At 38.3% G+C, this 27,256-nt stretch overlaps 1 protein-coding gene across 2 annotated transcripts in view; it reads right to left on the bottom strand.

Annotated features, from left to right (window-relative positions):
• Positions 1-27,256, bottom strand: part of MAP4K3 (mitogen-activated protein kinase kinase kinase kinase 3) — a 156,708-nt gene that overhangs the window by 58,981 nt on the left and 70,471 nt on the right. For both annotated transcript variants that reach the window (XM_058668040.1, XM_058668039.1), the window contains exons 3-7: positions 21,692-21,782; positions 9,377-9,441; positions 6,817-6,872; positions 6,276-6,323; positions 1,008-1,050 (exon numbers count right to left, since the gene is read on the bottom strand). In XM_058668040.1, the coding sequence (XP_058524023.1) occupies positions 1,008-1,050; positions 6,276-6,323; positions 6,817-6,872; positions 9,377-9,441; positions 21,692-21,782 (303 nt within the window). The remainder of the gene's footprint in view (positions 1-1,007; positions 1,051-6,275; positions 6,324-6,816; positions 6,873-9,376; positions 9,442-21,691; positions 21,783-27,256) is intronic.

The following is a 27,256-nucleotide window of genomic DNA, read 5'->3' as shown; positions in this document are numbered from 1 at the left end:
GTTGGAGCTACTAATTTTACCTTTTTTCATTTCATGATACTTTTTTTTAAGATGTATTTATTTTTATTGGAAAGGCAGATCAGATTTATGAAGAAAAGGACAGACAGAAAGACCTTCCATCTGCTAATTCATTCCTTAAAATGGATGCAAAGGCTACAGCTGAGCTGATCCAAAGCCAGGAGTCAGGAGCTTCTTCCAAGTCTCCCCTTGGGGGCAGGGTCCCAAGGCTTTGGGCCATCCTCCACTGCTTTCCTATGCCAAAAGCAAGCAGCCAGATGGGAAATGGAGCAGCCAGGCCACAAACCATCTTGTAAAATAAGGATGCAGTCATTGAGCCATGGCATCACACCTATACTCTATTCTTCCTTCCTTCCTTCCTTCCTTCCTTCCTTCCTTCCTTCCTTCCTTCCTTCCTTCCTTCCTTCCTTCCTCTTTCTTTCTTTCTTTCTTTCTTTCTTTCTTTCTTTCTTTCTTTCTTTCTTTCTTTCTTCCTTTCTTTCTTCCTTTTTACAACAAATTTGTGTTGGGTTATGGACAGCCTTTGATTTTGTTTAAGAAGAAATAGATACAGAGTTAATATGTCCCCCAAAGTAAGATTTTCATCTAAAACTGCATTGGTTCAACTGGATAATCTGCCTCAAAGCTTAGAATCCATATGGGCACTGGACTGTGCTTTGATTGCTCCACTTCCCATCCAGCTCTCTACTTGTGGCCTGGGAAAGCAGCAGAGGATGGCCCAAAGCCTTGGGACCCTGCACCTGTGTGGGAGACACAGAGAAGCTCTTAGCTTCTGGCTTCATACAGGATTGAATTGGCTCAGCTCTGGCTGTTGGCGCATTTGGGAAGTGAATTAGTAGATGAAGGATCAATGTCTGTCTTTGTGTAAATCTCTTTCCAATAAAAATTACATAGATGCTGTCCGAAGGGAGGGGAAACCCAGTCCTACAAAGTAAAACACAATTTGTCTTCAGACAGACTTTAATATAACAGAATTCCATTCTACTTACCCAATTTCACATGACCATTGTCTGTTAACAGAATGTTAGCTCCCTATAAAGTAAGAACATTTAGTTAGTAGGAAATAAACACTTCAACAGACAGCACATATAATAAATATGTGTACTTGAAAACAATCATAGCCTGAGGCATTGAATTACTTAAAATGTAAAATGTGCACAGTTAAAATGTTATATCATTATATTCACAGGAAAGCTTACTATCTGGTTTCTAGGCAATCAGTTGTCCTTACAAAATGTCGTGTTGGGGGCAGCACTGTGGCTCAGCATGCTAACCCTTCATCTTCAAGCACTAGCATCCTGTAGAGATGCCAGTTTGTGTCCCAGCTGCTCCACTTCTCATCCAGCTCCCTGCCTATGGCCTGGGAAAGCAGTGGAGGATGGCTCAAGTCCTTGGGACCATGTACCCATAGGGGAGACCTGGAGAGTGAATCAGCGGATGGAAGATCTTTCTCTCTGTCTCTCTTCTCTGTAAATCTTTCTTTCTAATAAAAATAAAGAAATCCTTGAAAAAAAATTGCTCTGCTTTACAAAAAAATGCTCACTTTTACATCTTAATACAGGATGAATGTTAATAGAAGAGTGATTTATTAGTTTTCATCTAAATGCTATTTCCTCATTAGTCAGAAATTATTATATAAACTGTTACTTTACATTGGTATTTTCAATTGCTTGTATTACACTTCAAATTTAATTACTATCTATTGTTCCACCCTCCCTTCACCTCCCTAAACAAAAATAGCTGTTTCTAGTAATTTGTCATCAGTTGAACCAGTGGTAATGTGTGAAACTACCTTTTGTTGTCTCTGGCACATGAGCCTCTCCATGTTAAGGGACCTTCCCCAGAGTTTAGGACCATTTAAGTCTCAGGCCATGACATCACAATGCCACCTGGCTGTAGGAACTGTTAGTACTCGTGTTTTAACCACTTCTGCTTCCTATTTCATCTTACAGATGCTTAATAAACAACAATATTGTGGCATTATAGATTTTTCTCTATTAGAGCTTTTAAATGAGCAAACTGCCTCTTTAACCCAAAGTGCCATAAATGGTGTGTTAAGTGAGAAGATATTGGGAACTTTCCCAATCCAAACAGACACAAGGTGAGAATTAATCAAATATCAGAGGAAAAATAAAGAAAGTAGAGAGGAAGGCTCACATTGCAAATGTCACCAGTGAAACTAAACTATACCTACTCAGATTACAACACCTAGAATAATGGGGGAGGAGAGAGAAAGAAAAGACAGAAGAGTATGGAATTTTTTTTTCTACTAAGGGTCATTTGGATATTTACAGCAACATTTTCAGGCCATATAAATTCTAAGCTTAAGAACTATCTGCTGGGAGCTGGCACCATGATGTAGGAAGCTAAGTTTCTGTCTGCAGTGCCTGCGTTCCAAGTACGTGCCTGTTTGAGGCCCAGCAGCTCCACTTCCAATCCAGCTACCTACTAATATGCCTGGGAAGACAGCAAAGGCAGCCCAGGTCCTTGGGCCCCTACACTCACATGGGAGACCCAGAAGAAGCTGCAGGATCCTGTCTTTGGACTGTCTTAGCTCTGGGTATTAGGACTATTTGGTGAGTGACTCAGAGTAAACAAAGAACCTCTTTATCTTTCTTCCTTTCTCTTTAAATCTGCTTTTCAAATAAAAACAAATCTTTTTTTTTTTTTTTAAATAGCATGATATAAATTTATTGAATCTTGAGTCCCACATCTGGTTGTCTTGGTAGGGACAGATTGAATCATTTTGTGACTTTATATAGCCCATATGCGGTGTTCTCCACCCCTAGACAGCACAAGGATTTTAACTTGATCTAAGTCCTAGACTACTGCCAGTGTTCAGTTTGGCCTCTTCGTAGCTCCAGATTAGTCTTCCTACTTATATCTTGTGTATATCATCCTTCTTCCCTCCCTGAAAAACTACCAATAGCCAGATGACACTTGTACAAAACAAATAAACAAACAAAAAACAAGTTTGTTTATTTGAGTGTTGGTGCTGGTAAAGGAGAGCCCTCTCTTCCATGGAGTCATTCCCCAATGTTTGCAATGCTTGGGACTGTGCCAGCTAGAGCCAGGAGCTGGGAATGCGATCCAGGTCATTCCACGTAGGTGGCAGGAACCCAAGCACTTGGGCTATCACTGCAGCCTCACAGGGTTTGCATGAGCAGGAACTACAGTTAGGAACCAGAGTCAGGCACTGAATCTGCGGGCGCATTTTAACAGCTTGGGGTTACATTGGGTAACATCTGAAACACTGGGACTCTAGTGATAAGTATGTTCTAGCTCCCAAGGAAGTTTAAATCCAAGCAGGACAGAAAGAAATTCTAAAACATGATGACTTATTGATCAATCTACGAATTAACCTGTGAGTGAATCAACAAATGCTTAGTTCAGGCAGAGTTAATCTGAAGACAGATAAAGCAGAGATAAAAAGGACTTTGTAAGGTAGCAATATATGAGGAGAGATCTGGATGGATTAAGGGTATAGAACTACACACATTCTGGGAGAACATTCCAAGAAGAGGGAAAGACTTGGGCCCAGAATGAACTCGATCTATTTCTACAACAGTGAGCTTAGTGTGATCAGAATAGAAGGTATAACATGGGGAAGTGTGCAGCATGAGATGAGGTCATGGAGAAATCCAAGGGCCAGATCAAGCATAATCCTGTTGGCCATAAAGATTTTGTACCAAATACAGTAGTAAATCAATGGTATCTTAATAAGCAGGATTACTTTGGCTGTCAGGTGGAGAAGTGATTATAGAATCACTCAACAATGGAAGCAGTGAAGTCCAAGAGAGATAAAATACAACAGTGGATTAGATAAGGATACAAGTATTAGCGAAGGTCAGAATCTACCCATTTAAGTCCAAACTTTGAAGTTTAGCACACACACAAAAAATGTATAGTAGAGCACTAAATTACCCGGCCAATCCCAGCTCCATTCACCTACACTCTCTTCAATGCTACAGAACCATTTCTATGTCCTCTAAAATGGTCTCCTGCTTTCTAACCACTGTATCCCTGCTTACTCACATTGTTCTCTCTGCTCAGAATACACTCTAGTCTCACAGACAGTTACATGCAAGGACTTAGAATCTTTCTTAATTCCCTTATCTCCTCATGGTTTCTATGCCTTTGAACTCAAAAATTATTGCTTCATGTTTTTACAGTGGCTTATGAAAAACACCTAAAGCAGGGAATCGCACCAAGTGATCGGTGAGCCCACTGAAAATTCAAGGAAAACTTGAGAGTGCACACCAGCATTTTCTGAGGAGGGCATCCAAGGCATTTATCAGAGACTCAGAAGGCAAACCTCAAAAACAAACTCAAAATAGGTTAAGATATTTGCTAGCTCCAGGATCAAAGGAGAAGATGAAGAATGTTCAACAAGGAAAAAAGGACAAGAATGATACATAGAATGATAAATAAAAATATCCAAATTGAAGAGCTGATAGCATCTTAGATGTACTCTCAGGAGTGCTGCCAAAGCACCTGGATCGCTAAACTAAAGCTGGCATGTCCTGGGCAACTATTTTCTTTTTCTTTTTTCTTTTTTAATTCATTAATTACATTGTATTATGTGACACAGTTTCATAGGTACTTGGATTCCCCCCACCCCCCCCCCAAACCCTCCCACCATGGTGGATTTTTCCACCTTGTTGCATAACCACAGCTCAAGTTCAGTTGAGAATCCCCCATTGCAAGCATATACCAAACATAGAGTCCAGCATCTTATTGTCCAGTCAAGTTCAACTGCTTCTTAGGTACACCCTCTCTGGTCTGAAGACAGAGCCAGCAGAGTATCATCCCGATCAATTAAAAGCCCCAACATACCATCAGCAAAAATTTACATCATTATGGGATTAATTGACATAGTAATGAGTAACCAATATGTTAAAAATAAATGCGAGTTCCCAGCCACCTTCTGTGACCACCTCATTGACATTTCAATTTTAGTTTATACACAACATATAACATACATAACATATTATATATAACATCATATCATCTTAAATTAAGGCAAACATGTGGTATCTAACCTTTTGGGATTGGTTCATTTCCCTTAGCATTATGGTTTCCAGTTTGGCCCATTTGGCCACAAAGAACTGCATTTTGGTTTTTTTTTAATAGCTGAGTAGTATTCCATGGAGTAGATGAACCATAGCTTTCTTATCCAATCTTCTGTTGATGGGCATTTTGGCTGTTTCCATGTTTTTGCAATTACTGATTGTGCTGCTATGAACATAGGAGTGCATGTTGGTTTCTCATAAAACAAGTGTTCTGGATATATTCCTAGGAGTGCTATAGCTGGGTCATACGGTATGTCGAGTTTGAGTTGTTTGAATATTCTCCATACTGATTGCCATAGAGGCTGTACCAATCTGCAGCCCCACCAGCAGTGGAGTAGGGTTCGAACCATAGCTTTCTTATCCAATCCTCTGCTGATGGGCATTTTGGCTGCTTCCATGTTTTTGCAATTACTGATTGTGCTACTATGAACATAGGAGTGCATGTTGGTTTCTCATAAAACAAGTGTTCTGGATATATTCCTAGGAGTGCTATTGCTGGATCATACGGTATGTTGATTTTGAGTTGTTTGAATATTCTCCATACTGATTTCCATAGAGGCCGTACCAGCCTGCAGCCCCTCCAGCAGTGTAGGGTTCCCTTTTCCCCGCAACCTCGCCAACAAGTGTTGTTGGTGCTTTTATTCATGTGGGCCAGTCTTACTGGCATTAGGTGGTACCTCATCGATGCTTTAATTTGGATTTCCCTTATTGCCAGGGAACTTGAGCATTTTTTCATATGTTTATTTGCCATTTGGGTTTGTTCCTTTGTGAAGTGTCTCTGGGCAACTATTTTCATCTGCCATTCAAATGAAAGCCCACCAAGAACTGTAAGAAATAATATATCCATCTTGATACATTATTAATCGTCAAAGGACAAAACTTAACTAAAAATTACAACTTTATGGCTGCCAAATACCATTAAGTAACTACAAAAAAACTAAATGAATTTTTACAAACCCTAATTCACTGACATAGATACTTTAAATGGGTAAATGTTATGGTATAAGAATTATCTCAACAAAGCTGTTGTAAAAAATTAACCAATTTTTATGATTCATTTTATTATAGAAATGTTTTATTTCAGATAACAGATCTGCTAAACTGAATAATCAAAACAACTCTGCCCAACAATGTGATCAGGATATTTCAAAATAAAAGATTATCAGGTTAAAATATAATATTTACCTTAATATCTCTGTGCATTTTTCCTTTACTGTGAAGATAATATAATCCCTAGAGTTAAAAAAAATTAACAGACAAGATTATATCAAACAGCACACTTCAGGATTTTAAGCAATCAACTGGTAATATCCCCTGCATTTCATTTATCCCCTTACTGAAGTTCAGTTGGAGAACTAATTTTTCTAAGAGAATTAATTTTCAATAACTCTGGAAAAAGTTCAAAACAACTTTTAACAAGTATATATCCAATTAGTTTCAGACTGGGTTTCAATTTTCCAATAATGCTTAACTCTCCAGCCTTTCTTTGATATTAACAGAAATATGAAAACATAATATCAAAACCACAATGCCTGAAAATTAACATATGATATTTTGGTTTTAATCTCTATAAATATAATTCGAATTTGTTATATAATTTTCAAATGTATTAAAAATCTCTAAGAATTAATCAAGCTAATTAGTTAAGTCTTACTTAGTAGGTAATGTATAATAAACGTTGGCTTGATTAAGAATTCTACTTTTTTAAAATCAGTCTTTGCGTTACCTGTAGTGTTTCTCTGCTAACGTACGCAATTTGCAGTTCCGAGAGAGGTCCAGTTACTGTAAGAAAAGAAGACATGTCAATACACCTAACTCAATGACAAGCTTTTTTCGTGTTTAAGATTTATTTTTATTGCAAAGTCTGATATACAGAGAGAAGGTGAGACAGAGAGGAAGATCTTTCTTTCGATGATTCACTCCACAAATGACCGCGCTGCAGCTGAGCCAATCTGAAGCCAGGAGCCAGGAGCTTCTTCCATTTCTCCCATGCGAGTGCAGGGTCCCAAGGCGTTGGGCTGATCTTTATTGCTTTTCCAGGCCACATGCAGGGAGTTGGATGGGAAGCGGGGCTGCTGGGATTAGAACCAGTGCACATATGGGATCCAGCACATTCAAGGCGAGAACTTTAGCCTCTAGGCTATCATGCCAGGCCCTTGATGATACTTTTAAGTGACAAGATTTTGGGAACTACATGAAGCAGCAAATTCAGTATCCCTAATTACTTCCACTAAAATGAAATTTTCATTAGGGCATGATTTGAATTTCTCTTAGCGTAACATATTCATTGTCTTACCTACAATATTTACAACAGTGCCTGGGGCAGGCATTTGGTACAGAAGTTAAGATGCCAGCATGATATATTACAGTGCCTTTTCAAGTCTGCCTACTCAACTTCTGATCCAGCTTCCTGCTAACACACACCCTGGGAGGCTGATACAGGCTGCAGTAATTGGGTCCCTGCAACTTATGTGGAACTCTCAGCTGAATTTCACACTCCTGGCTTTAGCCTGGCCCTGTTCTGTCCGCTGGCAGGCATCTGGGGAGTAAAACCTCAAATGGCAGATTTCTTTTCATTTGTTCATCTTTCAAACTTTCTAGTAACAAGAAAATAAACAAATAAAACAAAAACCACACCCTACTGCTCATGAGAAAGTTTTCTTCCTTCTTAATAAAGTGAAATTCCAGAGAAAAGATAAGAGAGATTGGAAGAAAAAAATTCAAACATGCAGCAATTGATAACTGTCTAGATTTGAGTAAAATTCTTGGGCCTAAGTACTTTTGGGCCCCATGCAGACACAGTAAAAACAAATTGACATTAGACACCAGAAACACCACAGATAAAGAGTCTCAAAAGCAAACAGAGAGAAGGGGAGATCATCTGCAAAGCAGCAACAGAGGAAGAGAAGCTCCCGATAACTACAGAAGCCCTGTCAGCCAGTAAAAACTAGCATCTATGTTTCCTAAAAATAAGGAAAACACTAATAAGGAAAACCTAAACTTAGAAAGGCTTTTATAACTTACTATACACAGAAAATACAAGCTTCCAGAAATAATCTAGTTCTGCAATGTAAAATAATGACAAATATCTCTCAATTTTCACAATCTTTGAAATAAAAATGCTATTACATATAATTTAAAGATTAACCTAATGCTCACTTTCCTCATTAAGTTTTCTAAATTTTACAAAATCCTTTTTCTTATTTCATCTGTAGTCAGTAGCACATAAAAATATTTTATGCCAATCTCCATGTTAAGTAAAACCTATACTATGAAGATTCTGTAAGATGAATTGTAATAAAAACAGGAAAATTCCAATTCAAATAGTAGTTTAGCATCTGCTTTGTTATAATCAGCTCCCAAATGACTTAACAGGCTCCACACTAGAAAATATGAACACAAATTCTACATGAAAAGAAGATGAGAAGATTGTTTTATTTTTTCTCCAAAAATAATCACAAATTACACGTTATACATCTCCAGCAAAAGAATGAGCTCACACTGCAATTTGTGATAGAAATCAATAGATTCAGAATAAAGGGAAAGATGAGACAGTAAATATCTAAAGTCAGTTTTACTTTAAGTCTGTTTATATCCTCAACTGAATGCCAATGAGAACTGTTTCAATCATTTTTTCATTTCCCAGAATTTTGCTCTAACAGAAGAAACATTTAATTGATGCTTCTTGGATAACTGAGAGTGAAAATCAATAATCTCTGCATGATTACTACTCGTGTACCAATTGTATAACATTGCATAATTCTACTTTCTTAGAGTTAGCCATCCAAATTGTCACATTTCTACAAGTTAGTTGAAATTTTCAACTAAGGCCCAGTGTGATGGTTAGTGGCTAAATCCTCGCCTTGCACGTGCCAGGATCCCGTATGAGTACCATTTGGTGTCCGTGTTGCTTTGCTTCCCACCTAGCTCCTTGCCTATGACCTGGGAAAGCAGTGGAGGATGGCTCAATGCCTTGGGATCCTGCACCTGCGTGGGAGACTTAGAAGAAACTCCTGGTTCCTGGCTTTGGATCAGTTCAGCTACAGCCACTGTGGCCACTTGGGGAGTGAACCATCAGGGAGAAGATCTTTCTCTCTGTATCTCCTTCTCTCTGTAAATCTGTCTTTTCAATAAAAGTACATAAATCTTAAAAAAAAAAAAAACTGTTTTGAACTACAATGTGTCTTCAACATCAGCAAATCATTAACACAGCTTTTTTCCCTTAAGAAAAGTTCATGTTTTCAGTAACTGTGTTTACATTTTATAAAATAGAACTTTGGTCTTACCATGATAAATATCTTGTAAAGAACCACCTCCACAAAACTCCATACAAATCCAAAGTTTATCTCGCCTATAGAGAGAAAGTAAGCATGCATTATATCTTCATGATTGGAACTGTTTGAAATAACAAGTATCAGTTATACTCTAACCTTGAAAAACCACATAAATGAAACATGCAACCCAAAAGAAGGCTAACAATTTCTATAAGTAAACAGATGACTTAATATATTATTGTAATTGAGTCCAAGGTCTTAATATTTAAAATATATCATCTCCAGTCTATAATGCCATCAATTATATCCAAATAATAAAATTTCCTTGTAGTTAAAAACTTCCCTTTTGTAGTTTATTCATCTTCTCAGACTGATCAAAGAAAAATGGAAACACATCTGAAGGAGTATCTTACCAACAAATCAGACAAAATATAAATGTTACTTTCGTATTGATGCAACAATCTTGCTCAAAATAATCCCACTCATTTGCCTTTAGAGAGAATCTTTCTTGCACTCACAGCCTAAGATATCATAATCATATTGTCACTGGAGAAATAACTGGTAAATACTTACACAGATTATCACTTCATACATTTCTTTGTTCAATGATTCATTACTTCATCTCTTAAAAAGGATGAGGAAATGTACTGTTCTGAGGGGAGAAGCTGGAGTACAAAGTCCTAGCTCAGCGAGCTAATGTGGAAGATTATGTTTTAATTATGAATCTCTCTCACCACTGCCTTCATAGTGCCTCAAAGAACACCCAACAAAAGAATATTGGCTCTAAATTTGTTCTGTAAGTGAATGAAAAAATGACTGAACAATCAACAAATCAATTTGTCAGGAGGCAATCAAATACAGTCAATGAGGCAATATCTGACTTGATTCCTCCTGATTTCGCATAGCACTAGAAAGCAGGAATGTCTTCTGTATTTTTAAATGGCTTGCAAAAATCAAAATAATATTTCTTGACACATGACAATTACCTGCAACTCAAATTTTAGTGCACATAAATTTTACTCACTATAAATCTTATTATATAAGATTTATTGGAACTCAGTGACATGCATTCCTTTAAATACTGCCTACCTGCTTTTGTACTAAAACAGCAGAGCTAGATAACTGTGACAGACTATGGTCCAACAAGCTCAAATACTTTAAGGCCCTTTATAGGCCTTGAGCTGCTGCCTGTTGGATTAGAGTCTAAAATGACTAATGCATAATTTGGAAACATATTATGTGCTTTTGGGAGCCCAGAGATGAAAATCAAGTCGAGATTTTAGGAGGATATTAACATCTGAATTGAGTCTTGAAATTAAGGTAGGAGTTTAACAGGAAGAGAGTGATAGGACCTATAAAAATGAATGAAAATTTGAAAGAAGGTGCAACACTGGAGAGACCTGGGAACCCATGTGAGTTCAACAGGCTGCCTGAAGAGATGATGGCAGGCAACGAAGCTAGAATAGGCTTGGGTCATAAGGTGAAAGAACGCTTGTTTTGTAGACTCATCAGTGTGGTTACCTTGTTGTGGATACTCTATTCTATCATTGTCTCTTTCAAAACATGGTTGGAACCAAATACTATTCTGAGTGTTACATGAACAAATCTCTAAAAGGGGAAGTGGCTATCAGCAGGACAGCAATATACATGTTGGTAGTGGCAGGATTAGCAAGACCCAAGAAGTGTGCTGACCTGTGGTATATCATACTATGTAACATGCAACAAGGGCACATGACCTATCAGAGAGTAAAGGCCAGCCACCTTACAGAGTAGCAGGATAGTATGGTTCTTGATGGCAAAACCCAGGATTATGAAGCCCAAAAAGTCAGCTGGGACCTACAATTCACAGATTACCCACACATGGTGCAACTGGGATCCAACAGGTGATGTGACAGTTTCTGATTTAACTTCCAGTATGGTAATAAATAAATAAAAACATACAAATATGACTGGCTGACACAATGGCTCATCTGGCTAATCCTGCAAGCACTGGGATTCCACATTGGTGCTAGTTCATGTTCTGGCTGCTCTACTTCCCATGCTTAGGGCCTTGGAAAGCAACAGAGGGATGGCTCAAGTCCTTGGGCTCCTGTATCCATGTGAGAGACATGGGGGAAGTTCCTTGCTTCTGGCTTCATACTAAGCTCTAATCATTCCAGTCACTGCAGTCATTTGTGGAGTGAATCAGCAGATGGGAGATCTATCTCTGTCTCTCCTGCTCTCTCTCTGTAAATCTGCCTTTCAAATAAAAATAAATAAATCTTAAAAATCAAACATATTAATATAAACCAGCTTCTCAAATGGTTGCCTTAGGCTAGCACATGTGTGGTCTTACACAAAACAAGAGCTTTGTGTATGTGTGTGTTTAAGATTCATTCTATTATTTTTTTTAGTGGAAAGGCAGATCCAGAGAAAAGGAGAGACAGAAAGATTTTCCATCTGCTAGTTCACTCCCCAAGTGGCTGCAACAGCTGGAGCCAAGCCAATCTGAAACCAGGAGCCAAGAGCTTCTTCCAGGTCTCCCACAAATGTGCAGGGTCCCAAGATTTTGGGCCATCCTCTACTGCCTTCCCAGGCCACAAGCAGGGAAGTGGAGCAGCTGGGATATGAACTGGCACCCATATGGGATCCCAGCACATGCAAGGTGAGAATTTAGCCATTAGGCTATCACACTAGGCCCCCAAGAAGACACTCTGAACTGTGACTGTGCACAGTGAAAGTTTAAATTTTCTGAATAATGTAGCAACTCCTTTGTACTTACACACTTTATTAATTTGCCTGAAGGCGGATTTTAAATTTCTTAGCAACTACATTAAACTGCTGGTTTATAGGCTGTAAACTAAAGTCTCTTGGATCTTTGTTTATTTAAAAGATAGTTAAATATTTTTTTCTCCAGCCTTAAAAGTATGTATGCTACCAAAAGACAGTTAAAACTGCCCTGATTAAAGTGATATCCTCTCACCCTCTGCTCATCCTCATAAATAGTTTTGACTCTTCTGTTGTTTCTGACACTCACCTTGCTAGCTTCCACAGTGCATTATTTTTAAAAGCTTCAACATGGTGAATGAATGGTTAGGATGCCTGGATTTCAGATGCGAGAGTTTGGATTCTGTGTCTGCTTGTGGCTCTTGACTTAAGATTTCTGCTACCGCAGACCCCAAAAAGCTTGATGACTCAAGTGACTAGGTTCTAGTTACCCATATGGGAGTTCCTAGTTTCCAATTCCAGCATGACCTGAGACACTTGTAGATATCTGAAAAGTGAAACAGAGGATGAAAGATCTCTCTGTCTCTTAAATGCATTTCTTAAAAAAAGATTGATTTATTTCATTTTTAAAGGCAGAGTTACAGATAGAAGGTTGTGCCTTTGCTGGTTCACTCCCCAAATGGTCCCAATGGCCATGGCTAGCACAGACCAAAGCAAAGAGTCAGGAGTTTCACCTGGGTCTCCCACATAGGTGAAGGTGCCAAGATTTTGGGCCTTCCTCTGATTCATTTCCAGGCACATTAGCAAGGAGCTGGATGGGAAGTAAAGCAGCCAGGAATCAAACTGGTGCCCATACGGAATGCTAGTACTTTAAGTTGCAGCTTAACCCAATGTGCTATAGTAAGCTGACTGAAACAAATGTTTTTGCTTTATTCTTTAAAGAATATTTATTTATTTTTATTTCAAAGGCAGAATTACAGAGAGAAGGAAAGACAGAAAGATATTCCATCCATTGGTTCGCTGCCTAAAGGGTTGCAATGGCTGCAGCTGAGCCAACTTGGAGTCAATAGCTCTGTCTAGGTCTCTCATGTGGGTGCAGAGTCCCAAGGCTTTGTGCCGCCCTCCACTGCTTTCTGAGAACACAAACAGGGAGCTGGATGGGAAGTGGAGCAGCCAGGACATGAACCAGTGACAATATGGGATCCTGGCACTTGTAAAAGGATTAGCCATTTAGCCATTGTGCAGATCTCAAATAAATATTTCTAAAAAGTATTCAAGGAAATGAAAGATTCTTTAGCACTGCTGTTGTGACACATACTTGCAACAGGCTTAACCCACGTCCTTGAGGCACTGAGCTATCATTTTTATGTATCCTAACTGGAAATCCTGCCAAGTCCCATGCCAGGACACACATATACTCTACTCTTCTCGTCTCTTCTCTTTCTCTCAAGGTTTGGCTTATGAACTATTTTATATCAGCTATAGTGGGTTTACTGATGAATTCAAATAACATCAGTATATGTATATGAAACAGAGAGAATATTCCATTTACTGGCTCACTTCCCCAATGGCCAAAACAGCAGGCCTGGGTGAATATGTAGCCAGGGCCAAGAGTTCCTTCTGAGTCTCCCACACAGGTTCAGGAGCCCAAGAACATGGACCACCCTCTGCTGCCTTCCCAGGCACATTAGCAGGGAGCAGGATTGGAAGTAGAGCAGCCAGACTTGAACCCTTAGGGGATGCTCAGGCTGCACCGATGGCTTTACTTGTTATATCCCACAGCACTGCCCCCCAGCCTTATATTCCTTTCATTTTTTAAAAAATTATTTATTATTTAACTTCATTAATTATATTGTATTATGTGACACAGTTACATAGATACTTGGGTTCTCCCACCCTTCCCCAAACCCTCCCACCATGGTGGATTCCTCCACCTTGTTGCATAACCACAGCTCAAGTTCAGTTGAGATTCCCCCATTGCAAGCGTATACCAAACATAGAGTCCAGCATCTTATTGTCCAGTCAAGTTCAACGGCTTCATTTTTTTAAAAAGATTTTATTGTTATTAGAAAGCTGGATATACACAGAGGAGAGACAGAGAGAAAGATCTTCCGTCCGATGTTTCACTCCCCAAGTGAGCAGGAACGGGCCAATGCGTGCCGATCCGAAGCCGGGAACCAGGAACCTCTTCCGGGTCTCCCACGCGGGTGCAGGGTCCCAAAGCCTTGGGCCGTCCTCAACTGCTTTTCCAGGCCACAAGCAGGGAGCTGGATGGGAAGTGGAGCTGCCGGGATTAGAACCGGCGCCCATATGGGATCCCGGGGCTTTCAAGGCGAGGACTTTAGCCGCTAGGCCACGCCGCCGGGCCCATTCCTTTCATTTTTAAAGATTAATTTATTCATTTGGGTCTCCCATGTAACAGCAGTTGAATGTCTTCTGCTGCTTTCCCAAATTAACAGCTGGGAGCTGGAATGGAAACGTAACAGCCAGGATGCAAATCAGTGCCGATATGGGATGGAGTTGCAGGTGGTGTTGTAACTGTAGTACGATACTAATACTCTCTCTCTTTTAAAAACTGTCCTACTTGCTACAAAAAAGTGAATGAAAGAAATGAGATCTCTGCTTTCTTACATATTCCAGTATTATAATACCCTGAAATTAGTCTATTTAAATTATTTTCTTCCCTTGCTTAATATATGATTTCCTAAGCTACATTATGCAAGATAAAAGAATTGAGACCATATATTTAAAACTAACTCTTAAGATGTTTAAATTATATTAAACATATTTAATAAATATATACTATATATTTAAATGTAAACATTAAAATATTATATTAAAATATAAAATAACACTCTGGGTCTGGTACGATAGCCTAGCGGCTAAAATCCTCGCCTTGCGCATGCTGGGATTCCATATGGGTGCTGACTCATGTTCTGGTGGTTCTGCTTCCCATCTAGCTCTCTGGTTGTGGTCTGGGAAAGCAGCTGAGGATGGCCCAAAGCCTTGGCCCCTGCACCTGCAAGGGAGACCTGGAGGAAACTCCAGGCTCCAAATCAGCTCAGCTATGGTCGTTGGCGGCCAACTGGGGAGTGAATCATCGACCGGAAGATCTTCCTCTCTGTCTCTTCTCTGTGTATAACTGACTTTCCAATAAAAGTAAATCTTTTATATATACACACATATGTAAATCTTTTATATATACATATATGTAAATCTTTTACATATCTACACATATAATAATATTCTATTTAGTTCAAGCCTGGTATTATCAAAAAGCTAGTTGGAGTCACTAGCAAATTGACTTCCATCTGTTTCATGCATATCTCTCCTGTGATTAATCTACATCGCTTTTGGTCATTCCAAGCCATCTGTAAAGCCATCGGGAAAGCACTTGAGTCAAAGTGCCATTTTATGCATGCCAACAAAATTACAAAATCTTTATTAATAGGGAACTAAACTGGAACAAAATCAGCTGCTGAGGTAAGTAGTTAATGCATCAGTACTGGCTTCCTGACGCAACAAATGTTTAGAATTCTATTTTCTACCTTACAAATGAATTTTCCGGTTTGCTAGAAATAGAAAAATAAGAAGGCAGAAAATAGATTTACTTAAACTGCTTCAGTTGATGTTTACTAAAATAGAGGAAACAAAATTTTAATACCTATTTCTACTACCTGAAAAATCTTCCTTTTCTAAGATTTATCTATTTTTATTTGGAAGGCAGATTTACAGAGAGAAGGAGACACAGAATGCGAAAAATCTTCCATCTGCTGGTTCACATGTAAATGGCCACAATGGCTGGAGCTGAGCCAATTCAAAGGCAGGAGTCAGGTACTTTCTCTGGGTCTCCCATGGGGCTGCAGAGGCCCAAGGACTTGGATTATCTTCTGCTACTTTCCCAGGCCCTAAGCAGGGAGCTCAACGGGAAGTGAAGCAGCCAGGACACCTACCACAGACCACAGAGATCCCAACAATTTCAGGTGAAGGATTAGCCTGTTGAGCCAATGCATCAGCCCCACCCCCCAAATCTTCAATTTCTTTTTTTGCTGTTGTTGTTGGTGCTATTTAAATATTATTTTCCCCTTTCCTCCATCTCCATTTCCCTTAGCACACTCTCTAATCTTCCAATAATTTGTAATATATCAGAGACATAAAACTGCTTGAACAAAATTAACTATAACTGCCTTTACACTTTATATCACAATTTAAAAATCAAAATAAAATGCTACTAAATTTACCAAGAATCTGCAGTTCTATACTGCCTTTGGAAACCAGCACACCAACGAACCCTTCCGGGACAGGGTGGCTACCTTTTATTCACATGGGAGTTCCATGATCCCTGGGCTTTACTGAGGCCGTCCCTCTGATTAAAGGGCTGGTGAACAACTACTCACATACTCAGCAAAATAACTGAACCTCAACTTCAGCCATGAAGAGGACAATAAACAGGTCCACACTGGTAGATGGTTTTTTAATGATTAATTGAATACAAATCAAAGTTTGAATATTTTGGTTCATTTTTAAACAGATACGCATAAACTACTGCATTCCAAATGTTCTACTTAACCCATTCCATCCATTTCCATTTCCATAATCAGGGTTAATATTATGTGGAGTATGCTGCCAGAAAGAAATTACTTCACAGTTAGACCTGTGAAAGAAATACTACATTCTATAATCTTTTGCAAATTAGCAAGGCCACTGGCATACCAAAGGCTCTGAGAAGTCTTGTGGAGGACAGGAAGAAAAGCAGCCATTGAAGAGGAAAACAGAATGAAAGCAAGAAGGACAGGAGAAGGACAACTGGGAAGAGCATGAAAAGGGAAGAAAAAGCAAATGGGGATGGGGAAAATTGGGACAAGTAGGTGGGACAGAAAGAAGAAATAAAACTTCCCTAACTTTGTTTTGTTCACTGTTTACCTAAATTATTTTCAAGAACCTACTTTTTTTCTTCTTTTTTTAAATAAGCACCTACTAGCAACCCTTGGAACTACATTGTGTAGGAAACACTCTAGAAAGGCTCACACACAGAGGTATCTGTGTTTCATCAAAGTTTTTGCTTAGAGCAGTGGTTCTTAATTCAGAGCAATTTTGCTCCCCAGGGAATATCTGTCACAACTAGAGTGTCAGAGAGATGCTGCTGGCATTGAACAGTGGACAGGGATAAAACTTTTAGAACACACAAAAAATACTGCCTGAAGTGTCAGCATAATTGAAGAGACACTTCGGCTTACAGAAACAATTGGGGCCGTCCATCGGGGGGATTCAACAGATGAAAGATTCTTCCTCCTTTCTCACTATCTCTCTCTAGCTTTTTCAAATAAATAAATCTTTTAAAAAAGAAATAACAAACAATAATCAACTTTTAATTTCTCTTAAATACCGGAGAATGGGACATTAGAAATCTGAATTACATACCTCAAATTCTTTTGTTCACAATATAGCTGCAATGTTAATTTCTCAGTTTTTTTTACTAATACATGCTCTCCATCTATTGGTTCACTTCCCAAATACTCTGAATGGCCTAGGCTAGGCTGGGATGAAGACTTAATGGTCATTTTAATTCATACCACTTTCACTTTCTTATCACTTTCATCAGCCATACCACATACATTATCAAACCCATTATAATTACTACTATTTCTTAAAAATGACTAATTTTGTCTGTTTTACTTTGGTTTCTGGGCAGTTTTGCTCTTGTCATTTTTACTATCAAATAAAAAATAAAGCACTTAATGTTAACCCCTTGTAAACATCCTAATTGTAAAATGGGGTAACATCTATCACAGATGAGGCACTGGCAGTACTTTACAAAGAGTTTAAGAGTCAGATCATTAGCAGCAACAGTACTAGTAGGTAGCAATGATAGCAGTTACCACTTATTAAGTATCTGTTATGGTCTAAATAATGTCAAATGGATATCTCGGGCTGGCATATGTGTGGTCTTAAATTTTTAAGATTTATTTATTTTTACTGGAAAGTCAGATTTACAGAGTGAAGATGAGACAGAGAGAAAGACCCTCTGTCCACTGGTTCACTCACCAAGTAGTTGCAATGGCTGGAACTGGGCCAATCTGAAGCTTTCTGCAGGCCACAAGCAGAGAGTTGGATGGGATATGGGGCAGTCCGGAGATAAACCGGCACCCATATGGGATCCCTGTGCGTGCAAGGTGAGGATTTAGCCACTAGCCTATTGTGCTAGGCCCCATAAAAACTCTTAAAAGATCAACTTGCCCTTGGGGGAAAAACAAAACAAAACAAAACTATTGTTTTTCCCAAAGGAGTTTATATACGGTATTTTGTTATTAATTGATAATAATAATTAACAATTCTCAAGTCGTGATTTGGCTGTATTGACAAGAATCAATTATCTACCAAAAATGGAAATGATTTTAAGAGACTGGTCTTTTTTTTTTTTCTTCCCAGAAAACTGAAGAGGAAGGTCATATTAACATTTATTTTATGACTATGACATTCAGTTAGTAATATTCTGAGGCTTTGTCCCTTGAGATTTCCTCTTTGACTCATATACTATTTCGAATTATGTTATTTTATCCATTGTATTATTATTTCATAGGTTTTTTTTATGAAATGTAAGTTTATTGTAATGTTATCTAGACATCATCTTGAAAGCTTAAGACTAAATGTAAAATATTATTTATATAACAATCTTTTTTTTTTTAATTCATTAATTACATTGTATTATGTGACACAGTTACATAGGTACTTGGGTTCTCCCCACCCCTCCCCAAACCCTCCCACCATGGTGGATTCCTCCACCTTGTTGCATAACCACAGCTCAAGTTCAGTTGAGATTCCCTCATTGCAACCGTGTACCAAACATAGAGTCCAGCATCTTATTGTCCAGTCAAGTTCAACGGCTTCTTAGGTATACCCTCTCTGGTCTGAAGACAGAGCCAGCAGAGTATCATCCCGATCAATTAAAAGCTCCAACATACCATCAGCAAAAATTTACATCATTATGGAATTAATTGACATAGTAATGAGTAACCAATATGTTAAAAATAAATGCGAGTTCCCAGCCACCTTCTGTGATCACCTCACCTATACTTCAATTTTAGTTTATACACAACATATAACATACATAACATAACATGTTATACATAACATCATATCATCTTAAATTAAGGCAAACATGTGGTATTTAACCTTTTGGGATTGGCTCATTTCCCTTAGCATTATGGTTTCCAGTTTGGCCCATTTGGCCACAAAGAACTGCATTTTGTTTTTTTTAATAGCTGAGTAGATTTCCATGGAGTAGATGAACCATAGCTTTCTTATCCAATCCTCTGTTGATGGGCATTTTGGTTGCTTCCATGTTTTTGCAATTACTGATTATGCTGCTATGAGCATAGGAGTGCATGTTGGTTTCTCATAAAACAAGTGTTCTGGATATATTCCTAGGAGTGCTATTGCTGGATCATATGGTAAGTTGAATTTGAGTTGTTTGAATATTCTCCATACTGATTTCCATAGAGGCTGTACCAGCCTGCAGCCCCACCAGCAGTGGAGTAGGGTTCCCTTTTCCCCGCAACCTCGCCAACAAGTGTTGTTGGTGTTTTTATTCATGTGGGCCAGTCTTACTGGCGTTAGGTGGTACCTCACTGATGTTTTAATTTGGATTTCCCTTATTGCCAGGGAACTTGAGCATTTTTTCATATGTTTATTTGCCATTTGGGTTTGTTCCTTTGTGAAGTGTTTGCCCATTTCCTGTGCCCACTTCTTGAGTGGCTTGTTTGTTTTGACATTTTGGTTGTTTTGTAGCTCTTTGTATATTCTGGAGATCAGCCCTCTATCACCTATGTCGTGTGCGAAGATCTTCTCCCATTCTGTGGGTTGCCTTTTTACTTTGTTGATTGTTTCTCTAGCTGTACAGAAGCTTCTTAGTTTGATGAGGTCCCAATTGTTTATTTTGGTCTTGATTTCTACTGCATCTGGAGTCTTTTTTAGGAAGTGAGGGCCTACCCCTAAGTGTTGCAGTGTGTTTCCAACATTTTCTTCCAAAAGTTTGAAGGTTTCTGGATGTAGGTTTAGATCTGTTATCCATTTAGATCTGATCTTAGGGTATGGTGAGAGATGTGGATCTATCTCTTTGTTTCTGCAGGCTATTAACCAGTTGTCCCAACAGCATTTATTGAACAGACCTTCCCATTTGCCTGGACTGTCGTTTGTCTTTTTGTCAAAGATTATTTGGCTGTGAGACTGGTCTTTTGAGATGACGCAGAATCGCTTGTTCTGGGTCCTCTAACACACAAAGCAGTGCAGGTACTGTGTCAGGTTGTCTGAACCATTGATCAGGAAAGCAGTTTTAAACTGGTTGTTAATGAATCCACTCAAAATTGATTGACCTTGGGCAATACCTTGGCTAATTCTCTAAATTCTCCACTAAACTCATTTCTGTACCTTAACCAAGGGGAGACAATCAAAGCTGTACAAGAATGACTAGAATTCAAAGGGGCTCTCAGTCTGGTTGGTTTTTTACAAGCTGCAAAGACAAAAAGATTTTTTCCCAGTCTGTTTTTATTTGCTGTGCCTGGAAAAAATGTTTTCTTATCTCTAGGTCAGAAAGAATGAGAGTTCACAGTAGGTTATACCCTTATGTTCTAATTGCATATGAGGTTAAAACTGAAGAACTCCTTTTTATTCTGAAGATGTACTTATTTGAAAGGCAGAGTTGGAAAGATCTCCTATCTGTTGGTTCACTCTCCAAATAAGCTGCACTGTCCAGGGCTGGGCCAGATCAAGGGGTCTGGAACTCCACCTGAGTCTCCTCTGTGGACAGCAGGGCCCAAGTATTAGGCCATCTTCTACTGCTTTCCAACCATATTAGCAGGGAGCTGCTTTGGATGTGAAGCAGACAGAAGTCAAATGAGATGCCAGTATCGCAGGCAGCAACTTAACCAGCTGAACAGCTACCTTGCTTCCAGAACTGAAAGGTATTTTTACTATACAGGAAAGGTCTTTAATCTGTTCTTAGAAAGAAGCTTAAAAACAACTAGGTCACAGTTGCACAATTCACAGCTGCACAAGGAAATTAATGGAAAAACATTTGACGCTGGAGTGATTCCTTAGGGAATATGACACCTGGGGAAGCTGGTTTGGCAGTGCCAAAACAAAGGAAGCAAATTCATAGTCCTTGGAGTTCACTTCACGATCTATAAGAAATCAACCCCTGAAATAATCATAGTTCTCATCCTTTGGACAAAATCAAAGAATAGGATGAGGCGATACTCTGAAGATAAAAGCACAAATCCATAGAAATGTTAATAGGAAGAGATCCTCCTAAAAAACATACTCAAGTCTAGAAGAAAGAGGCAGCAGAATGACACATTCCAACCTCTGGCCACCACAGGGAGACTAAGCATAAATGCAGTTTGACCTGCCAGCTTCCTCATTGACATCACAGCCAGAATTGTGAAGTCAGAAGATTATGATATTGGTTACAGAATTAACATACTAAATCACAAACACTGCAGTCATATGAAAAATCTTCAGAGCACAAAGAAAATTACAAAGCATATATTAGAAATGATTTCATTTTGTTAAATGTATTAGGCAATGGAAGGACTATTAATCTTCAAAAGGGAAGCAACATACCTGAGATAGCTTCCGAAATAGGCAACGATATTTGGGTGTTTACAGTCTTTCATCATAATAATTTCTTGCTGCACAACTGCAAAATCTTCTCCTAGATGTAAATTAAAATGTTGAATACTTAGTAGGTAATACACTTCAAGATGCTCATTTACTCCAAAACATAAGAATTATATTTACTAACAATATAACATAGTTAATAAATAAAACAAGCCCACTAAGTGAATGGCATTACTTTTAATGATGATCTTGGACCTGTCTTGAGAAGGTGCAGCACAGTCACTAAAAGCATGAACTATGGCCCCTCATTCTCGGGATTCAATTCCTAGCTCTGTTTATCACTATGCTGTATGAACTTGGGCAAACTACTTGACTTTTCTAATTCCTCAGCTGTTAAACAACATTAATGGGCTGATGAATTAATATATGTAAAGTGCTAAGAACAATGCCTAGTGCAGACCAGACGCATTCACTATAATTACTCTAAGTCTAATGACCTGAACATGATCATCAGCACAGTTCATTACTAGGAAACACACATTACTTTTTATTCTATTACTAAATATCATTGAATATAATTTCAGCACAGAGAAGTAGTATCTTCTTAAACTAGGCTAGGCTCCTTTATACACCACACATGTTAATATATGCCCAATGGCTGTAGACTGAGAAGCCAACACTCTCAGTTTACAGTACTGCATAACCAGGAGCACAAGTACCTAGGCCCATCCTATGTGTGTGTGGCTTATTCCAACAATGGTAGGGGAGGATGTACAATACGATTTACTTGAACTAGGTCAGACTACTAGTGAACACGGATCTCCTACTCCCTCACTGCCCAAATTCTTCAAAAATAAGATCTGGCAATCATATAGTAGTGTCACATGCCATAGTTTCTGAATGAACACTTATCAGGAAGAAGAAAAGAGAACTACAGTGAATGCAAATGTGGTAAACCAGAGACTATGCAGAAAAAGAACAAACACAAGGAGTTACATTTAAATAAAAGTACCTTTGTCTTACCAACTTCATTTTGAAAATATTATACATCATGAATAATCCAATTAAATGTATGTTCATGGAAAAAGAAAAACAGAAGGATGTCCGAATTACTGTTTAAATAATAAATATGAGGTCATTATGGTTAAGTCCTGACATTTCTTGCCTGACGTTTTTCTATTATAAATGTAACTGAGACTTGAAGTAGCCTAATCATGAACTTTGTGAAGACAATGTCAAAACCATCTACTGTTCTAGTTACACAAGAGGAAGTAATAAAATAGACAGTATATCAAGTTCTTAATTGTTACAGTAACATGAGAACAAAAAGTAATCTAATGAAAAAAAAACAGGAAATTTTTGCCTCTAAAAATCCACAAAGTCACCAAATTAAGATTTTGTAATTTCACTTTTTATCACTATTAAGTTCTTGATTTTTTAGAGGTGAGATATAATAAAGCTATAAAAGCAACTACATTTTATTAGTCCTAGACTGTTTTCCTTTTGCATACATCTCAAAACTATACTTTTCCTCAGTCCAGTGAAGGGCTGCAGGCAAAGTTAATTTGGTTAGAGTGAACCCAAGAACTAAGCTTGATGGACAGAGAACAGACTCTTTCTGTAGGTACCCCTGTGAGCTGTCAGTAGTCATCCCTTCCTCTCAAAGAAAGCAAGCCTCAGAATAAAGCTCACCTGTGGAAGGGACTTCAGGGAAATAGAAAGATGGCACCTGATACCAAAACTGAACTACTACTATAAGAAGCCTTGCTTGTCTTTGTCATTTTCACATATGCCAGTATTGGATGACCAGGAAGCTCCTTATATTGTTTTAGTGACCTTTGGTTGGGGTTTCTGCCCCTTGTAACTGTAAGCATCACACCTTCCACAGTGAACTTTGGATACAGTCAAGTAGCCAAACAAGCAGAGGATTCAAACCCTCTTGGACAGGATTATTCCTCCTTAATCATCGTTGTATCCATAGCACTGAATACATGATTAATAAAGAACCGTTGAATGCATAAATCTACACTATATAGTTAGAAACTCTCTGTGACGCCTCAAAATTAGGAGTATCAGCTTTTTGAGTTTCATGTCATAACTTGCCTACTTACTATTCCTCTGAGTTTTACTAAAAGCTATTGGTGGCTGTAAGATTTCAACTATAATTTTCCCATGAGATGCTGTTGATTCAAAATGCAACATTTTTCCCCTTAATTCAACTCTGTGATTAGAAAATAGTCAAACCAACATTTTTGAGGGGAAACATTTTTCAAAGAAAATTTCTACAGAATTTTTTAAAAGAAATACAAACTGAAGAATTGATTTAAAAACTTTCCTCAAAGTTCATGATGATGAAAGCTAACAGGCCTAAGAAGGAACAAGTTTCAGAACATTTAATAAAACTCCAGGGAACAGGAGGCTGAACAAGATAATCCTTAATACTTTTTCCAATTCTGAAGGTTTCAAATTTTCTATGTAACATTTTTAAGACATTACAGTGGAGAATGTATCTTCCAGAAGATGTCTCTTCTCACCTACCAAAAAAGAGCCTAATGAGAAAGCCAGGCAAGCCTACAAATAAAATGCATGATGAACTAAGCAGGTAGAAAGACAAGCACATGCAGACTTTTCAGAGCATATGTGGGACATATTAAATGCTCCACAAACACTAGCTATTTACTGTAGGCTGAATAATGATCTCCAAAGGTAATGCAGGTCCTAATTTCTGAAAGCCAAAATGTAAAACCATATGGCAACAGGAATCCACAAATGTGATTAAGTTACTGAGACTGGAAGGTGGTTGGCTTGAGCTATCTCGGTGGTCTCTAAGTGGAAGGGAACAGAAACTTCCCTGCACAGGCAATGTGACAAGTGAGGCAAGATGCCATACCGCGCGATTTAAACTGAGGGTTAAGGAATGCAGCTCTAAAAGCTGGAAAGGGAAGGAAATGTTTCTCCCTTAGAGCTTCCACAGGCAGTATGCCTTGCTGACACCTTGATCTTGAGCCATTCAATCTCATTTCGGACTTCCGATCTCCAGAAATTTATGAAAACAAACATGCATTGTGTCTGTCATCAATTTTGTAGTATTTCGCTCCTGTAGCCATACCAGTAATATTGATATTATCAATATGTCATAGCTGTCTTGTCAAATAAATAATTTGAGTTCCCTCTACTTTTGTGTGAAAGTTATTGTTGGGAGGCAATATTCAGTATTTCTCACTCAGCAGTCACAATGATGTGCCCCAAACACTAGTTCTTGCCAAGGGATTGTGAGCAAAAGTAACGTGTCCCTTACCAAGTGTTTCTTTCCTCATTGGCAGGTTGTAAGACCGTGAAAAAAATGTAAGAGTTTCAATCCCTGACTCAACAAAAGAAAAGTCATCCAACAATTTAAATATGTGCACTGAATAATAAAATGAACTTGAAACAAGGTTTTATTGTAAGTCACTGGTATGTTTCAGTTTAGCAGTTATAGTGCCTAACACTATCCAAAGACAGTACAACTATTTTTACTACTTGGTTCAAAGGTCGCTCAAATTGTAATAGGTGCTTCACAAATGCTTATGTATAACACACACAAAAGATTATGTCCCTCTATTCAAGAGCAGTAACTAGAAGAAAAAATATGATCAACAAGAGTATAGGTGTTTCTATATGCTGAAATGCTTTTCTGTGAAAAAATACATTAAGTCTAAAGTGTTAAAGGGCATGTATAACAGAATCTATATTGGTAAGACACACAGTGACAAGCTCTGTATTCCCAACATTTTGTACAATTCTATATTTTCCTACCGTTTTTCTTGACAAAATAGTATATGATCTTAAACAGCTCCCCAAATGAAGTTAAAGTGAATACCTTTTAGAAATATCTCATTACCTCATCCTGCTGCCACTGTAAAAAAATTCCTAATACCTACTTTTAGATTAGCATAAGCATCTTGAGTTAACACACTACTCAAGAACTTTTACACATTAAGGAAAAATAAAAAAACCATGGTGACTGTATTGTACTGTCTGTGTCTTGCCTCTGCTTCCAATTCTAGCTTCCTGATAGCAGGCTCCCTGGGGGACAGAAGGTAATGCCTCAAGTATTTGGCTCCCAGACACCCATATGGGAGACTAAGTTGAGTTCTGACTTCTGGTTTTGGCCCTGGGGTAGCCTAATACTGTGTTGCATTTGCGGAGTGAATAACAGGATAGAAGACGTCTCCCTGTGTGTCCCCCAAATAAGTGAAAACAAATAAAAACAAAATAGCTATGTACTCATTCAAAGACAGGGAAACTGTTACAGCCAAACCACTGGCTGGGATGCAGCAACACTATTCTTGCTTGGTTAACAGCATTTGCATCTATAATCACAATGAAGCAGTGGATATGTGCTTGCACACAGAGATTGCATGAAAATCAAAGATATAGTTACCCATACTAGGAGATAACAGATCAGTTTGTTCATGCCTTAAAGGGACCAAATCATTATCTCTGTTCTCTAATTCGGTCCCCCGTGAAATAAATATGAGCTGAAAGTCACCTTTAATTATTCTTTATTTTCTAATTTTCCTTTATGTATTCTTTCTTTCTTCTAAATATTTAACACCTTCATGCCCCAAAAACTTGACATGGTTTTCCAGAGTATCTTGATAAATGTCAATACAATGAAATCATTCCTTTATAGCATCAAGCAACCATTTGACATGGACAGTAACTGAGCAGACTAAAAATAATTTTTAAAATATCTTAAATACTTTTCGAAGTTATACTTCTAGGTCTTCCACTTGGTTGTGAGAACCAAAGGACTTTCCTAGGCCATAACCAGGGAGCTGAGTAGGAAGTGGGGTAGCTGGGACATGAATCGGCATCCCATATGAGATGGAGGTGTGGCAGATAGAGGCTTGGCCTACTACACCATACATCAGTCTCAAGGATATACACTTTGGAATCAGAATACTTAACTATCAAACTTGGTGTCACAACTTACTAGTTGTATGAAACTGGATAAATTACTTTAATTATATAACAATAAATATGGAAACATACTTACAGAAATAATATAATAGCAATTGACCCATAATCAGAACTCCATGCTGCCTTATTCTGTTTTATTTTTCTCTAGCATATCTCATACATTTTTATTCACTACCTGCCTTGCTAACACACTGGGGGTAATCAATATGAATGAGTTAAGTACCAGCCAACTGCAACTCACAAGAGAAAGAATAAAGTATAAATGGTAGAAACACAAAGTTCTCTCTACTTACAACATATATAACTGTGCTCCTGAAACACAAACACACAGATACACAGAACAAATTTTTAAAGAATGCTTTATTTGTTTGAACAGCAGAGATGAGAAACAGAAAGACACACAAAAAAATCTTTCATCCACTAGGGCTGGGCTAAGTTGAAACCAGGAAGCAAGAACTCCATTTGTGTTTTATGTATGTAGCAGGGACCCAAGTACTGGAACATCACCTGTTACCTTCCAGCATGTACGTTACCTGGAAACTGGATCTCAAGCAGAGGAGGGACTCAAACCTGGCACTGTGTTGAAGACTTCCAAAGTAGTAG

This window comes from Ochotona princeps, chromosome 8 (genome assembly GCF_030435755.1).
Source record: "Ochotona princeps isolate mOchPri1 chromosome 8, mOchPri1.hap1, whole genome shotgun sequence".
Lineage (NCBI taxonomy): Eukaryota > Metazoa > Chordata > Mammalia > Lagomorpha > Ochotonidae > Ochotona > Ochotona princeps.
This window is presented reverse-complemented; position numbering and strand designations above follow the sequence as displayed.